This window comes from Struthio camelus, chromosome 11 (genome assembly GCF_040807025.1).
Source record: "Struthio camelus isolate bStrCam1 chromosome 11, bStrCam1.hap1, whole genome shotgun sequence".
In the NCBI taxonomy this organism is placed as follows: domain Eukaryota; kingdom Metazoa; phylum Chordata; class Aves; order Struthioniformes; family Struthionidae; genus Struthio; species Struthio camelus.
In genome coordinates this window covers 3,472,307-3,490,090 of record NC_090952.1, presented here as the reverse complement: position 1 = coordinate 3,490,090, position 17,784 = coordinate 3,472,307, and the positions used below count along the sequence as shown (strand labels likewise).

The 17,784-nt window shown below is 45.2% G+C and overlaps 1 protein-coding gene across 1 annotated transcript; it reads right to left on the bottom strand.

The window, feature by feature from the left end:
- Nucleotides 1-3,923: 3,923 nt before the first annotated feature.
- LOC138068717 (uncharacterized) lies at nt 3,924-17,487 on the bottom strand. The gene is made up of 11 exons (XM_068956858.1): nt 17,432-17,487; nt 13,308-13,474; nt 11,299-12,753; nt 10,331-10,423; nt 9,625-9,729; nt 8,859-8,968; nt 7,721-7,915; nt 6,350-6,512; nt 5,332-5,497; nt 5,058-5,152; nt 3,924-4,428 (listed from the first exon to the last, which is right to left on the bottom strand). The coding sequence occupies exons 2-11, from the start codon at nt 13,462-13,464 to the stop codon at nt 4,343-4,345; spliced, it is 2,625 nt and encodes an 874-aa protein (XP_068812959.1). The 5' UTR covers nt 13,465-13,474; nt 17,432-17,487; the 3' UTR covers nt 3,924-4,342.
- Nucleotides 17,488-17,784: the final 297 nt, after the last annotated feature.

Here is a 17,784-nt window from a genome sequence, read left to right as displayed (position 1 = left end):
TGGTCTTTACCTCGTTTAGGCAGCAGTCCTCAGGTAATCTTTTGCTTCTGCACGTTGTCCTGGCAATATCATTGATGGTTCTCAATGAAACTAAGCAGTTGTCTGAAGCTTTATGAAGGAATCATATACAACGCATAGCAATAATCTCTGTAGTTCTCCTGGGGCTGAGCTACCTTGTGCTACCTCACATTGGCTGGTACAAGAGAGTCAAAGCAAGGTTCTCCAATGCAGGCACATAATCGAGGTATTATTTAAGAGGATAGGTACATTAGGATCCTTCTATAGCTAGTTCTGAGACACCTATCTCCAAAGAGTGATTTGGAGAAAATAAGGGACCCAGTGGGATTTCCAAAGGTATCAGGACTGTTGTGTGAAGTTCAGGCCCTGATGTCAGGGCCCTGTTGCATTTGGTCACATATTCAGTGTAGACTAACACCAATTTCTGCTCTCTAGTTCGCCTGCAAGCTCTTCAGGGAGACAGACAGGGTGGCAGAAAGTAGGTGTGATACTATTTTGCAGTCAGAGCCCTGTTATACACAGAGAGGAAACGTTAGCGTCTTCAGTGGGTTTATGCCCTTTAAGTTGGAAAGAGATGGCTAGCTAGTCTGAGACATTGAAACAAGCTCTTTTCCAAACTCACTATTTGGCACGTGGGCTCCAGGGCCAGATCATATATTTATATATCTGAATGCACTCTACAATCTACTCCTGCCTCAAGTCACTGCCTCCTGCCCAGGCAGTTTGTCTCAGAAGAGCGAGCTGAATCCAAACTTAACTCCTCCTTAGTGGACCCTGAAGGACTAAGCTGATTTGGAAAAAAAGAAAAAAAAAAAGGCTCAAAACAAGGAATATTTTTAAAAACCCTTTCATCATGAATCTTTAAAACAGTCTTGCCATCTTTCTGTGCCGTTAGAAGAAAGCATGCTCCTGTGTTATCTTGCCCCTTTTATAACCTAAATTATAGCTTTGTCCATAACTCTAAAGTTGCAAAACAGTTTCTAGTCTAACCCCTAATTTTCCCATCATCCCAATGTGCTCAAGTGTTTTCCTTAAGGGCTGAGACATTCCATTCTTGATTTATCTGCTTGATAGCAACAGTGTAAGGCAATAGCTGCTACTCTTACCAAAAAAATTCTCACTGTGGAGCATCCCCGAAAGCCATGGGCCAGACAGGTAACCTTTCCAGCTGCTGTACAGGGCAAAATCTCCTGCTGAGCTTGGCTTAATTTACGAGATTCTGTGCAGTTTGGTGTGTGCACTGTTCATGTCAGAAGGGGAACTCTGCATCATTCTCTCAAACTGAAATGCCACAGATGCTGTCTCAGCATCTGTGCCACTGGCATGGATAATGGTCTCACATGGACCCACATCACAGAGGTGAAAGGCCAAGAAAGAGATCCTTTGCTCTTTTTGTTCCATCAACTTATGACCAATAACAAAAACCTCTTTTGCTTGTAGAGGTCAAGCTGTTTTTCACGTATTAAAAGAGGAGAGGAATCCCATGTTGTGGGACTTTACCACACGCTTCAAGTTAAGCCTCTGCTGGACGACGGTGGCCCACAACTGGCACTTAAACACATTTATTCAATACATGCTTTATAGCACCGGGACTTGCAGAAATTTAACAACTCCTGGCACTACACTAACGACCAATTGTTAGTGGCCTAGGCTTCCTATTTGTCTAATATATTTATCTGTACATTTAAACTGAATAACAGCAACTTTTGCAAACCTCATGTTGCAGTAAGGAGAGCAGCTGATGCATACTGGGAGCACAAGAACCACGGAGAACTCCGTTCCAATAAGGCAGTATGGTTTTATTGCACTGATTTACTGATGAATTTGTTGTGTCCTTTTCCGGGTATAGGCCAGAGAGGGAGATGATGTCACAGCTTCCCCAGAACTCCTCACAGTTAGCTGAGCTTGTCAAACCTCCTGTGGTTTCTTCTCCCCTCCCAGTTGGTCCTTCCCTGCCTCTCTTGCCCTGGCAATGTGGTGCTGCTGACATTGCCAGGGTCTGCATTCCCTTTAGCCAGGCACAGTTGATTAGTCTGATCTGTTTTGGGAAGGGCACACAGTCCTGGAAAGAACAAGGGGCTGTGATTCAGCATATGAAGAGACGGAGGAAGCTTGGTCTGAAAATGAGAGAGGACTCTGTGCGTTGGGGAGAAGCGATGGCACAGAGAACCTTATTACTTGAGGTTGAGTGTAAGAGCAGCAGGCCAAAGCCCTCCTGGCTCTCTTTTTATCTTGTGAGGGCCCTGGGGAGCCTCTGGAGTTGGAAAAGACGTGCAGATCCACAGAGCAGGACATACCAAGGTAGTTATGTCCCTGCCAGAAGAGGCAAGCAAGGAATGAGCAGATGTTTGTTCTGCTCGCACCCTTGCCTTGCCCAGCCAGCACAGCTCAGTCAGCACAGGGGAGGAGGGACAGCAGTTTGCTGAGATTACGAGAGATGTACCGTCCACTTGCACAAAGAGGAAGGAGCAGATTTTAATCTCCAGTGAGAAAGAGGGGCTCCAGCCACATACACTGGTCGTATAGGTGCTGCCCTGATAGACAGCTCACCAAGGCAGAATGCATGCTTGTGTGAAAGGGAAGCACACGATGCGTGTGGAGGCTTGCTAAATTGTCTTAGGGCATTTGCAGGGAGGAGAGTACGAATTAATTCCTCTTACAGAAGCTGAGGCGAGCTGAAAAACCACAGGAGGCTGGGAATATCCTACCGTGCTTGCGTGTAATGAGGCACAGTGACAGCCCTCAGCCTGGGAGCAAAGGACACAGGTGCGTTTACGGGGTCAAAAGGCCTCAGGCTACAGGGTCAAGGGAAGTCTGTGCTCAGACCAGAGAAACAGAGGCTAAGGATTTTTAATAAGGACTTTGGAGAATTGCTTGAATGAAACAATCTCTGTCACCTGGAGCCAAAGTAAAAGCTTCTGTTTATGGTGACTTCTGAGTGCAAACTATAAACGGCAGCCTGCAGCTCAAGGAGGATCAGATAGACAACAACCCAACGCCAAAGCAAGCTGAGTACAGACAAAGCTGGAGTTGCTGTTTACATGTCAATAATGAAACGAGGGAGGAATTCATCCCAAAAAGCTCCCGGCTTTGGCTGCTCAGAGCCCAGAGCAGTGCTGGAGGAATCAGGAAGGAGGGAACTCCTGACCAGACAGGCAAGGGGAATGTGAGTCTAGGGAGACGTCCATGAGCAGGAGAGAAAGAAGCTTCAAGAAGATAATAAAAAGAAAAGCTGATAAGGGGCTTGTCTCTTGGGATCGGTAGGAGGTGGTATTGTGGCCGTGCTGAGAAAGCGGCGCAGGGATCCCTGAATGGAGCAGGAGGGAGGAGAAGGAGTGACTGAAGGGAACTGGCAGGGAACTGCCACTTGGACACTGTCTCTGCAACAGGAGAAAAAACAGTGCAGACAAACTCCAAATCTGTATTGCACATCTCAGTGTTTTTAAACCAGACCTTGGGCTCTAACTCATTGTTTCCTTATTTGGGGTTTGTCTTTTCTGTGAGTGAACTTCCTCACTCTCTGACTCTTCCATGATTGTTGTTTGCTTTAGGGCAAAGGAAATTGCAGTCTTCTGCTCCTGGCTCCATCTCCTCCACACTGCGTGCTGTGGGTCTTTGTTACCTGGAGCTCTCAAGAGAGTCACAGCCTTGGGCTACCTGGCAGTGTTGCTCACAGTTTGGCCACGGACCTACATTAGCCTCTCTGTGCTATGAGGAGGCTTCTCAGGCTGCATGCCCTGAAACCAGCTGGGTACTCATGTGGGCCAAGCAGGGAACGATTGGTAAAATCTCACAGAAGGAAAGGGGGTGAATTATGTGCTATAAGCCTTCTGTCTGAATTGTGTTTTCCAATGTTTATTCCTTCCTCTAAGAAAAGAGAAATAGTATCTCAGTGGAGACCAAGTGAGATTCAAAGTCCTTGTGTTCCAAAAAGTTTTTATTTAGTGGAATTTAGCTGTTTAAAATACACAGATCTGAGTGTTGTGGAAGAGAGGCATGACATTCACAGTTCAAGGCATTTAGGAAATACAGGTGCTTGGGGAATTCCTGCAATAAAGCATTAGCTCCTGATCCTGCTGGCTCTCTGTGGGCAGGTTTCCCGGCGGTTTCAGGCACTTACTGGAGATAAACAATGAATAACCGCAGAAAACTCCCATGAGAGATGCTGGGTGGGGAAGTGCTGCTCTTTCCCAAGAAGGTAAGTGCTTGATTAGAGAAGGTATGGCTTTCACCAGGCCAACTGGTCCAGCAAGGCACGGGGTGCTTCAGGTGTTTTTGCTGGAGCAGACCCTGTTCCTTTGCTTAGGGAAAGTTTCTTTTGGCTTCAGACTGTTCCATTCTTCACCCTCTCAAATATCTGCATCACCTTGCCTGCTGGTACGCAGCCTTCTCTCACAATGGAAATGCCACCTTCCCAGAGCAAGAACAAGAAAGTCAGGATAATCCCCGCATCACAGCCCGGAGGGAAAAAAAAAAGGAAGAAGACATAAAGAAACATTTTGGACTGGTAAAGCTATCAAATGTTCCAGGCCTCCAAACTGTAAAGTTCCGTAGCAAGTTGACCAGAAGCTTTGTCAGAAAGCAAAATGTCTGCTGACCCAGCACTTTGTTCAACAGTTTAGTCCTCTGCTAGAGGATCCCACTCAAATGACAACCCTAATCCAGCCAAAAAGATCTCAGCTTGTGATGTTACATTATTGCAGATAAACTCCTATAACTCTATCCTTAGTCTACAAGGAATATACTCCCTACCTTTCAGAAGCATCCACCCCCACACTTGAAACATTTTTGCTCTTATAAGGTTGATTTTGCACACACTACCCTGTTTCTCCTTACTGCCTCACTCTCTGTCAACACAGAGGTACTCCAAGGACATCTTTTGTTTGTTCCTCTCCATCAACGTGTTTGCGAATGTCCAGGCACTCAGGAAATGTTACTCTTGGAGCACATTACAGTGCCAGATTGATATTAGTGAAAGGAATGGAAACATTCCAGGAAAATCCTGTTGCTCACATAGAAAGGGTGGTTCTCAAACTCACTTTCATCAATCTTTGTGCAGTTGACCACAGTTGATGCCACCACCTCATCAGACTCTCCATCGCAGAGAACACCCTCCAGTTTATGGCCAAGACGCCTGTAGGGAAAAGAAGGAACAAAACTGCACAGCACTTCATATTCCATTGAGCCAGATCCCCCCCCCAGTATAGGCCATCAGCTCATGATCTACCACTTAAACTTTCTGGCCACCCAAATCACAGCTGTTTTGGAGCTGTGATATAAATGTCAGCTCTGGTTAGTGAACAGGGTACTTACGAGATGACCATGTCATGGTGTGTGCTGTCAACCTCTCCACTAGGATTAGCAGATGTGATTGCCAAGGGTCCCGTCATGTCAATGAGGTGCACCAGGACAGTTAGGTCAGGCACTCTGATCATAATACTGTCTTGAGTTCCCACTCTGTTGTAGCCTGCTCCAACCCCTTGACAGATAGGCAGAGGGTGTTGGCAGATGAGAGACTAAAGCTTGCAAGTGACTCTGCGCCATATCCCCAAACAGAATTACAATTCTCTCGGTACACTTTCACATAAGCAGCACCCTAGATCAGAAAGGCACGAAAGCAGCCCTAAAATTTCAGGACTAACTGGACTGGAAGAAGTAGAAGGGAAACGATCAAAACCTTAGTGACTGGAGATCAACATGGCAGATTTCATGGAACTGTAGGACACAGGATCCTCCTAGATCACAGAGTCTAACTCCTTGTGACTGTTTCCCGCCCTCTCCACCCTCCACTACATATCTCTACCAGTTAAGTATGCATAACTCCTACTGGTTTTTAGCCTTTAATATATCCATTGATATCCAGAAGCCAGGCTTGAGAGTGAATCATACTGCTGCTTGCACTGCTTTGTCTTTGTTCATGTGGATAGGAAGGAAGAAGTGAAGAGGGAGTGCCCACAGGAACTCCCTCCCTTCCTGGGCTCTCGTGTTTCTTTGACCCTCCACTCAGGAGTTGTTCATTACTAGCTAGCAGCTGTGGACTTCTAAGAGGTGACCCTCCCAAGCTGATGAGCCTCCCTTGCTTTGAGTCTGACTGGGTTAATAAGGTTATCATGCTGGCTCACACTGCTAATGAGCTGTTCCAGCTCATTAATACCCTCTGCTAAACATTTTACCAAGACAGGTAATAGTTTGAAATGCGTTTTCTCAGAATAAAGTGAACCAAAACTCTCCCTATTGACATCCAAAAGCATGTGTGGATTGCACAGAGCTGCTGTGCTGAAAACCCAAAAGAGGGCCAAGATGAGAGGAAGGGCTGTCTTATTCATCCCACCTAACTTCTTCAGCCACTCTCCTTTCTTGATAATGCAGCCGATCCCACCAGGGTAAACATTTTCCATGAAATCCCAGAGCAGCGGGCTGATGGGGGGAGCAGCTGCTCGCAGCTGCTCCAGGTTTGAAATAAAGATGCAGATGGGCTTTTCTTGAGGCCTGTCCTGCACAAATCAGGAAGAGGGGAAGAAGAAAAATAGGTAAGGAGAAAATCTGTGTGTTCAGAAGATCTAAGCCATTGCATATACTTCCCAGGGGCCATGAGCTGCAAGCAAGCGGGATGCTATCTCTGCACAAAATACTGAGCAAAGGGAGAACTGCATGCTGTGATTTGTGCCACACCTCAGTTCTGCGTGTGCAAATTGAAGAAAGGAGGGAGCATTAGTCTGCTCTTGGGATGTTGGTAGGAAGCATCTAAATCTCCTGCTTTAGACACAGTGGAATGAGGGAAGATGATGCTCTGCTCATTATCAGTACTTTTAGCATCTTGTGTCCAGGGGTCTGATGTTCTTCTAACTTATTCTGGTATAAATCACGGGTAACTTCACTAATTAACAGTAGAATAATGGATGGAGAGTTTAGCTGCCCTGAAACAAATATCTACATGACCACTTCTTCAGCTCCTTGATGCTTTGAAATACCCTTGCAATGAAATTAACAGTGGCATGGAGGAAAAATAAAAAGAGCTCACAAAGTGGTGTCATTTCAGTTCTTGAGTGACATCAGTTTCAGCAGAGCCAGGTGACTAAAGAACTGGGCATGTATTTACATTCTGTTTATATTATCTCATCCACAGGGAAGGTTAGCACTGGCACCAAGGCAGGAAAGAAAAGACTGCCTTTGTTACTGATGTTCACACTAAGTGCCAGCTGAGATAGTCTGTTATGCTTATTTCTCTAGGCTAGCCAGGAAATTGCCTCATGGAGAACAGACAGGGCCAGGCTGAAAAAGATGTATTTAAGGTGCAAAATTTGGGTCTGATTCCAACAGTGAACGTCTCCAAAAGTCTGGGGAAGTTTAGACCTGGGATTCTAATTCAGCACTTCTTAAGACAGACAAAAATATAGGTTTGTATCCATTTTGCACAAATGGCAGGGCTATTCCAGTGTGGTTTGCCCCCAACAGTGAGGAAGAAGTTGGTTTGATTCCAACGTCACACACCAAGAGCAGCGAGTGCTTTATCCCCAGGCAGCTCAGATCAGAAAATGGTCCATGACATTTTGTTGTGACTGCTCATAAATTTTACCCACAGTCAAATTCTGAGTCTTTGGAAGACTCAAAACAAGCGAATCTCACTGCTACCTGTGTAAGTAGCTCATCTATAGAACATAAGATCGATCCAGCTAACAATACTTCAGCCTTGTATCCACACCTTGATTCTGTAGACCTTCTCGATGGCTTGAGGGTGTTTGCAGGAGGCTGCCAAAGCATACACAGTATCTGTCGGGACCCCACACACTGCCCCTGTATTCAGCAAGTCAGCAATCATCCTCAAGCCACTCGTACAGTGGGACTTGGGGCAGAGGCAGGGTGGAGGATCTTCAGGGTCCTTCTTAGAGCTCTCAGCCTAGTAGTAATCAGGAGGAAACATATCCATTACTTGGAATGCAGTTGGAATAAGCAAACATATGAAACACAGGCCAGGATTTAGTCTGCCCAAATGCAGGTATCTCATTGTGCCAGGCAAAAGGCAGAAGCAGCCCTTCTAGGTACATTGCATCTAAAGTAGATCAAATTAATTACACTACAGAAGTGCTTATTTCTGTCCCAGTAAGAGTCAAAGAAACTAGCTCAGATTCAGACATTTGAACTGCTGATGTCTAAAATTACAGGAGATGAATCCCAGCACAGAGACTCCTTCCTGGCGAAATAACTATCCTCCAAAATGACCTAGACAAACAGTTAGAAAATCCTAAATCCAGAGGTACTTGGGGTAAGACCAAGTTTCAAATGCTTTCTCATGAGTCCCAGGGTTTAGAAGCTCTGATTTAATAAAAATATTTCTCTGTAGGAAGAGTCGGAGCTGTCAGATCAATCGACCTAGTTAGGAGAAACTGCCTTCGTCAGACATACAAAACTGTAGAAAAACGTTTAACGTTAACCAATATAGTGGGGAGCTATTGCTGTCAAGTTTGGGAAACTTTTGACTCCCTTTTTCTCCTGTCCCCAGGATTATGACCTTTAATACTTCAGCCTGTCAGTAGTTCATGGATGGGAGACAGCTAATTTCACAGGACCATGGTGATTTGCATTTTAGAGTGAGGTAGGAATTTTGTAAATGTCCTTGTTCTTTCTCCAAGTTTCCAGACACCTTATTTATAATGGAAAGGAGCTTGTTTTCAGCTCATAGCTCCCTATAGCAATGGGATGGTCTGGATTTCAAATAGCACTAAGGGAGTCAAAAGAGGGGAAATTCAATGGAACTTTGAACTCCCCTAGGCGAGGCTGGAGATCCTAGGATTTCCCCCCCTAAACAGCAAATCTACACCATCATGAAAGGAATCTCTTACCATGAACAAAGGGGGTCCCATCATTATAAGATCCTTCCCAAACATGTTGTTTGCAAGTGATGCTGTTGCTCCATAGAAACAGATGATGCTGAAGGTGCTTAGCATCACAACTGGAAAAAACCCCAAAGGGGCAAAAGAAGAGTGATAACAAGATTTGTTTTCGTTGTATCTTATGACTTCCCAGCATTACAGACTCACTTCAGTCTTTCCTCTTATGCAAAACTTGACATTAAGCATGTTTGTGGGACTGAAAGTTCAAGGCATTGGTGCATGTTTTACTATGTTATTCTGGTGCAACAGCTTCTACAAAGCCTCTTGTTAGAGCACGCTATATAATAACAAAGCAAATTCTCAATTGCTGTCAAGTCATGACTATAACAGAACGACAGATGTTTACACCAGTGGCACGTCTAGTTCACCCCAAATCCTGGTTCACCACAAATTGTGGTCTCTGAATGACTAATAAAAAGCAAGACCACACAGAACCTCAGGAAGTTCTCTTGATCCATAAATATCAGCCATACCTATAGTGTATTAGGAAGCTCAAGGAGCTGGGGATGATATGAGGGAAAGTTTCCTTATCCATTTATGTAGCTGAAAATGCTCAGCATCTGTAGCTTGCACACAGTCTTCTAGGAACAGAAGACACACTATTGTGCTTTTTTTTTTTTTGTACTGAGCTTGTGCAGAACATTGTTCCTCAGCCAGGGACCCATTCACTGCACCCTGAGTGAAGGTTGGAGGACCAAGTTCACCTACAACTCACTTTCAAATGGCCAAGGGAGGTTGTCCATCGTAAAGAGCAGAAAACAAATGATCAAGAGCTCCATTGCAAGGGTCATGCAGAGAAGAACCACGCTAAAAGAAGCGGCTGTGGAAAGAAATAGAAACAAAAGGGATTGACATCAGAGAATGGGGTATATGTGGTTAAAATGTTTGTGAAACAGGAGTTCCGAAATCAAATTAATCTAACTTGATTAAACTGAGCAGTATATGATCCGACTTCCCTGTTCATGGAGGGGGGGGCACATAGGTATGGCTGCTGTTTAGTTACCCCTCAGCTTTCAAGAGAAAAGCTGCCAAACCCTTAATCTGCCAGCATGCTGTGCTCACATGGAAAACACTTCTAGAGCAGCCAAGAACTTTCTGATTTACAGCAGCTGAGCTGGAGAATAGCTGTGGATATATGCCAGTGGCCCAATCCATCTAACACTTTCACCTTATTTGAACCTTTTATTTTCTTTGAAATGTTCTTCCACTCCCTTATGACTGTTTCTTCTAAGCCCTGCTCAGCTTCTGTTATTGGCTGAGGGCAAAACACTTCAATTCTGGCCTAACTGGAGGGACAGAGAAAAAGCTGTGACTCTCATTGTGAGCTTGTGTGTCTCCACTACAGAGTGGCTGCCAATTAGATTAAGGATATGGCCCCAAATGCCCCTCAATAATCAATTACATATGGTACTGAGACTCACCTAGAATAATTAAAAAGGTATTGAGTATCAAAAAGGCAACAGAACCAGCAGTGAATCCTTCACTGTTCCCTGCCCCAATGTTCATCAAGTGGCCTGAAATAGAACCAGTAGATCATTAGGTGCAGTGTAATAAAAGAATGACATATCTGCAGTTGGAAAGACTGCAGTTCAAATTAATTGATGGTAACCACTACAAAGAAATCCATTGCAATGAAACATATCTGCAGTGCAAAATACATGAGGTATATGCTGAAGGATCTATGATGACTATCCAAAAAAGCCGAGTATGTCATTTGATTTTGCCTTCAGCTTGTAATAGACATCAGGGTATCTTTCAGGGCTTGGTTGAAAAGCTAATAGCTTTCTGCCATACCTCTTAGCTAACAGCTCTAACTTTCCCAGAAGGTACAGATTCTAATCGGAATTAGCATGGAGGTAACACGGGCATGCTGCTAACTTGGAACTAAATAAAGCATCTTACTGCCCACCATCACCATTCTGAGATCTCCTTTCATGGCTACAGCCAACTAGGACAATAGCAACAAGCTTCTGAAGCATAAATACAGCACTTGGAGACTTCTGCCACCTGGGAAGTGTCTCCTAAGCTATCATTCTGAAATAACCACCCTGAGACAGTCCGAGTGCTGTTTCACAACAGTTTAGGAGTGAAATCTCGACTTCCATTAGAGTTACAAGTCACAAGACTGTGTCACAGAGAGACAGGCTAGACTCCTGTAGCTGTCAGATAACCAAGTGACTGCACCAATGGCACTCCATTACATGAGCACAAACCATGATGTTTGGTCTTTATCACTTTTTGCATCTTTTTACAAAGAGAAATGTTGATAAACCCAATATCACTGCATCTCCAGGGAGAATGAATTCTGTTGGAGAAAGCAGTCTGAAATTCCCTAATAACATCCATTTGTTTTGAATAAGTGAAACAGTTAAGTACACTCTTGCATTACCCGCAAATCGAAGCCAGGTCCATGCTCCCCAAAAGGCAGCATAACTGAATGGAAGAATGCAACCAAACCTTCTCCCTCGTTGAATCTGGATCCTGCACACATACAGCTGCATTATAGCTCCTGGGATGAGCACGGAGGGTATAGAGAGTTGCTGTCTGGTTGGATCATTCACAGTACCCTGGATGGCAGAGACTGCAGCTAGGCCATTATAGATGTAAAATAGGGCATCTGGCACTTCAACACTGGTGCTGCTTTGGAAGCTCTTGGAGCCTGTGAAGCAGGTTTTGGCAGCCATGAGTGTGGTTTGAAGAGTTGAGCTGGACATAGCCTGGACACCAACTGGTATCAAAACCTTCTCCCCGATGGAGTTGATAAGGCTGGCAAAAGTGGCATACATTGAAAGGGCAGTGCAAAGGCTGCAGGCGGCCCCAAGGAACAGGTAAGCACTTGGGGTTGGGATCTGATGGATGGTGGCAATGGTGAGGACAATGAAAGAGGCATTTTGCAGCATCTCCAGGGTATCTTTGTGGAAGGACATCAAAAACAGTAGGCAGGCAACGGCCAGGAAGAACCAGCCTCCAAACATTCCCAGCCTACTTTCCTGAGTCTTCTCTGGCCCAATGAAGGTGGTTAGTATAAACTCTTCCCAAGACATCACCAGCCAGTACAGGCTGTGGACGCCAAACTTGGTAGTGTAATAGGCATCATCTCTCAGATAGCCATAGAAACTGGACAGCAACTGACAGCTGGAGATGATGGATATCCATGCTGCTCCAACACAGAAGGTCTTCATGTACCCAAAGAAGTAGAAAGTAAATATAAATGGAGAGACGGTATCACAGATATTGCCTAGAGCCATTGGTTCAGCATACTTTGTATTCTTTTTCTTCTCTTCCCCAATGGCCTTGGAAGAACTCTTCTGTGCTGATCCCAGTAGCAGGACATTGAAGAGTGGATGCCCAAAGCCTGGAAGGATGTACCGCTGAGTGACACCCTTGAGCAGGAGAGCCACTGCCCCGTACAACCCACATATGACAATGACAAGCTCAATAACACCTGACACTACCAGAGCCCACTGGCCAAACAGTGCAACTGCTTCAAACACCAGGGCAAGCGCGATGGCCCCAAATATGAAAGGCATGATGTAGTTCACCGTGGCTGAGCAGAAGGAGAGGATAAAGGAAATGGAAATGTAGGCCACCAGCCCAGCCACAGCACTTTGACTGGCAGAGGGGTGGGCCAGGGCAGCAGGTAGGAGGTGACTGGCATTCTCTGAGGCCAGAGTTAAGTTCTGCCAGGGGGAATATGCAGCTGAAATGATGCGTGTAGCTCCATAGCTACTCCATAGAGCAGAAAAGGTCAGAAAGGCTGTGCCTCCAAGGTGATCATACTTCCGGAAGGCAAGGAATCCTGCCAGGAGCTGGACAAAGCCTCCGATCAAGACGAGGTGGACACCTGAGAGACACAGGAATACAGTGCCGTGAGGGAAGCAAGCCACAGAGAGGCCTGAGTTGCAGGAAGCAGTGCTGTGTCTCCAAATGCTGGGGGACATCCCACTGCAGGACCTACAGCCTTCTTGTGACTGGCTCTATGCCCTCTGTCTTCCCCTCTCTTCCTACCTTTATGACAAATTTCTATGCTGAGCCTTGGTGCAGGGCAGATGAGCCCTTGGTTTGCTCAGTATAGCAAGCGAATCTGCCAGAGCTCCAATCTGGTTTAGATCTATGAAAGTAAGTGGAAGGGGAAAAGCACATGAGGGATTTGAATCAGATTCATGGCAGAGTTGCTAGAGAAGGAGGAGCAGCTGTCCTAGGCATCACACATAGCTTCCGTACATTGAAAAATGTTCACATTTCTTCCCCTGTCCCACCACTTCTGCGTACTGGCCCACAGAGATGACTCCGTAAGGACTTTATCCTGACTAGTGCTCTCAAGGAAGAGTTCATCTAGAACCTCCAACCAACAGCCAAGATGCCTTCCACGGAAGGTGGTGCCTCACCCTCACCCACCTGCGAGGATGTCCTCTGCTCCTGTGGGCCTGATGCCGGTGTGAGCTGTGGCAAAGTTCTGCAGGCAGAGGAGGAAGGCACTCACGACGTTAGCGAGGAGCCCCAGCACCGATGGCTCGCTGTAAAATACGGCTGCAAAGCCCGCTGTGCTCACCATGGCCCTCTCCCTTCCAGACAAAACAACAGCGTCAGTGGTCACCCCCCACAACCTCAGTCTCTCCCCTTGTGTCTGTGTCTAGACCGGTGCTGCTTTGGCTTAGGCACTTAGCCAGCGCTCAAAGCCTTGCCCCTGCTCCAAGGGGGAGAAATTGGTGACAGACTCAGGTATTTCCATAGTGCCTCCCTGCTCTTAGCTCTAAACAAAGGCCCAATTCAAAGCAGGACTTTAGGTGCCTACTTTCCAGAGGCTTATCCAGAAAAAACACACACAACCTATTTAGGCTACATGAATTTCTGGCAAAAACACGTTTAGGTGCCCCAAAGCGCTGCAGGTGGTGGTGATGGTTCCTGCCTCCTCTTCTCCAGGCTGCTGTAGATGGAGAGGAATGAATAGTCTAACACAAATGAGCAAACATTCAGATGAAACCCACAAGGTATTTTGAGCCATTCCAGGACATTTCTTATCCACTATTACAGACAAACAGGCAGGCATTGCACTCACATACACAGTCTCCCTTCCAGATGGAATTTTCCAGCTCCATCCCTTTCTTGAAATCCTAGTGACTTAATAGTTTATTTTCAAACCCTTCATATTTCTACCATTAACTAGTCTATTTGCAAGCAGCCCCCACATTTCCATTCCCCTGCACTCCTGGGTACCATGAGCTGGAGTTTGCTCTCTGGAGGTTTTTGTGAGGAAACAAAGACAAAAATAAAATGGCAATATTCTTGTTATTTTGTTATTTTTAGAATATTTTATGACCTAAAGGAGCTGGAAAAGGAGAAAGTGATGTATTCTGTTCTTAGCCATTCCAAAAAGGCTCTCAGAAAGAAAGAAAAGAATGCAGAGCTACTACTGATATGGGAAGTGAAGGAGAGTGAAGAAAGCGTCTGCTTCTACCAGGCAAGAAAGTTTTATTAGTGTTGATTAGCTGAGATCCAACTTAAGCCCGAGAGCCTACTTTCAAACACACAGTATTCTTGGGCAGACATATACTTGTTTTGCAAGCACTGATGGCCTCTGGATTCTTCTATTTCACTGTTTTCTCATACCTACTTTCTCTCATACTTGTTTATTCTAAAGGACAAAATTTTCACAGAAATCAAGAATGAGGGATAAATGGTCAATATTGACTCCTAATAGCTCTGAACTGATGCAACAACTTAAAATTCCATGACATTTGGAACAAGTAACAGTTTTAAACAGAACCTGTCCTTCATATGGGGATCAGTTAATTCATTCATTTAATTGTACTAAAGTTTAGATTTTTCTGTTTAGAAAGAGATTCACCAAATTGCCGTTGCGCAGGAAGAACACTCTTTCTAATGTATATGAAGTACTGAGCTGGATTAGGCCCTAAGAAATGATGCATTGCATCCTTAGAAATAGCTGAACAGCCACCTGTGGAGTCTATGATGTTGGCATTTTTTATGACATCCAGATATAAATAAGCAGCTTATTTAAAATGGTTGTACTTGGAGTAGGGCCACAACATTAAGTTCCTCCAGATGTTTTGCTCTGAAATGCTCCGACAGTGACTTTCTAGGCATGCTGCAGCAAGCACCTGTTTTGAGTCTTTCTCTGGAGAAGGATGAGATGGGTTTTCTGGTGGAAGATAGGCTGGCCAAGGGAGTGCTTGCAGAAGTGCTTTATATTTGCCAAGACATACTTTGTTTGCAGTTCCTGCATAATTAGCCATGCTAACTGTTTCAGATCCTGCAATAGCCAGCTTAGTTTTGTAAAGGATTTAACGACATAATTAACAGGACCGTTTCCCTCTGCTTGCAGTGCAGGCTTGGAGACTCTTTTGTAGGGCCATCTGAGAAGGAGGGGAAAAAGCACCAGAAGGTACCGTATCAGACTATACATGTGTAAAGGGAAAGGAAGTGAGAGGATTTAGGCTAAGATATGTGAAAGGAGGAAGAGGAAGGAGCTTCCCTTGCGAGGAAGAGGGTTTTGGGCCGCACAAAATGGAATAGTTTCTGCACAGCTGCAAACTGTTCTCTGCTGCACACATACTTGCAGCATCCACCTCTCATATTGTGATCAGAGAGTCATGCTCACTCTCCTAAGGCCATTTCAGCATTTGAGAGGTGGAGTCCATTGCCTCCCCACTCTATTTCATGCAACATAAGGACACTTCAGATAATTATTTCCCACCTGTTGTTCCCTCGGGGAAAACAGCACCAGGGATGCCCTGGGTTGTTCCAGGAGACAGTGAAACAAGGGTCTGCATGGAAGCATTTAGAGACATTTTCTGTTCAAAGTATGCCTAGGTCTTGTTTGTCCCTAGGATAAAATCACTCATCACTGCTGTCACTATCCATTTAGGACAGCTGCTGCCTCTGGCACTTTGTAAGGACCTGTTTCTCTGCATGCACTGTAGAAGACTCACAACACCTCTGCTCCCTATTCAATGCAAAACAGCAAAGAAGGAGCTCCCACCAAGTCTTTCCTTTGCACTGAAGTCTGCATGCTATGTGTTCTCAGCTGGGACCGATGCAAAGTAGGTTTTTAGGTGGAGATTCTGCAGGCAACGCCGAATGGCACAGAGGCAGAGGAGCAAACGAGGACTTCCTTTCCACTGTGTGGGGGCTAACAGCTCTCTATACACCCAGGTGACCAGCTAGCACAGGCACTGTCCAGGAAACCGCAAGGAAGGAGGCCTTCCCAAGGTGGAGAGGCACCCGGTGCCCTGGGGCACTGCCAGGCCTTACAGCCACAAGAGAGAGCTGGTTCTACAAAAGAGATGGGGCAGCCCAGGGTGATCCTTCCCACATGTGAACCACTCAGACAGTGAGGACAGAACAAAAGCCATTCCCTTGCATAGGTAGCCTCCTCTGTCTTCTTTCCCTTTCCCACTTGCCTCTGACAGCTTGAGGTTTGCAGAAATAGCTTCAGAGCACACTGATCCTCCCTCTGTTCTGGCTCTTCTCCGCATAGCGTGGCCTTTGCGCAAGACCCACATGGTCATCATGGCAGCCCGGCTGGAGTGCCTAAGCCCCTTATACTTTACGTGCCACCCTGCTCACAATAACTTCCCTTCACCCTTTCCAGGGAAGTCCCCTTCCCACATACATCTCACTGTTATATCTTGGCAGCTCCAGTGGACTCAATGAAAACTATGACACAACATTGCAGACATCACCATGTGCAACTACTCAGCACGAGCATCTGCTGCCTGTGTTTCTTTACCTTGTTCACTAGCATCAATGAAGAAAATGGGAATATGCTGGTGTACGGGCATTGTCTCCACCGGAGGCTGGAGCAAGGCTTAGAATGCCATTGAACATATATATATAAATACCAGAAAATCTAAGTTTTCAGACATTTATTCCCCAGTGCCATTTTACTAATAGTTTTCCACCCCATCTTCATGATAACAAATGTTTACACAGCTCTCAGAAAATAATGTGTCTCACAAGATAAACATGTAGAAGAATGAAATGTAATCCCTTTGGGATAAGCACACTGCAGGATTAACAGTACACAACAACTTTATGCAGCTGGAACACAACCCTGAATCTCATCTTGTGAAAACCCACACAAAGCTGCCTCAGATGCATTGCTGCATTCACAGTGATCAAGGGTCTGGCTAATATTTAGTAGAAAATTCAAGCTATTTTTATATGGCTGGCTGCAAAATATATCACTTTAAATGGATATTTTGTACACAATAAACATAGTATTAAATGACCCCAAGCATTTCCCCAAAGTCCAGGCATTCACCTAGGGGTGAAGGAAGGGTCCCAGTGTCTCCTGGACCCTACACCACAGATTTCACTTCTGTATTAACATTTCAATGAACCTGCAGCACATGGAAGGCAACATTGCAGAACTGACTGCTTAGAAGAAGGAGAGTTATGAAAAGATTCAACCAAATGATAAAAGGCTGGATGTATTTTAAATAAGCATCAAAGAAAAAACACCATTGCCACATTCCTATCCCTGCAGCTCAGATTACCTGTTTTGGTGACACTTCAGCTCAATGGGAGGATGGTCTTGTCCCTCTCATTTCCTGGTAAGTACCATTTTTATAGTCCTCCTCTGTAGGAGGAGCCTACGGTCAGTTGCTTCACACATTGGCACCTGTGGCATTTTGGAAACAAGAAGTTCCTTGAACTTTGTCAGTTATTGTCCTAAATCTTTTTTATTTCCTGAAACCAAAGGGGTTTCCCTTCTGTTCAGCACAGAAAAACCAACCCCTCTCATCTATTCCCCCCACCCTCTCAGTCCCCAGAGGCTGATGACATCACACTTGAAATTCAGTTGCAAAAAAAAAAAAACAAAAAAAAAACAAAAAGCAAATTGCCTTTC

What these genes read in the sequence shown, in the direction of transcription:
- LOC138068717 (XM_068956858.1), bottom strand. Translation starts at nt 13,464, where the DNA reads ATGGTGAGCACAGCGGGCTTTGCAGCCGTATTTTACAGCGAGCCATCG. An exon ending in CCTCCCTTGGCCATTTGAAA is followed by an intron (nt 8,969 to 9,624) that starts GTGAGTTGTAGG and finishes GGTTTTTTCCAG; the next exon opens with TTGTGATGCTAAGCACCTTC. An exon ending in CACCATGACATGGTCATCTC is followed by an intron (nt 5,153 to 5,331) that starts GTAAGTACCCTG and finishes TTTTCCCTACAG; the next exon opens with GCGTCTTGGCCATAAACTGG.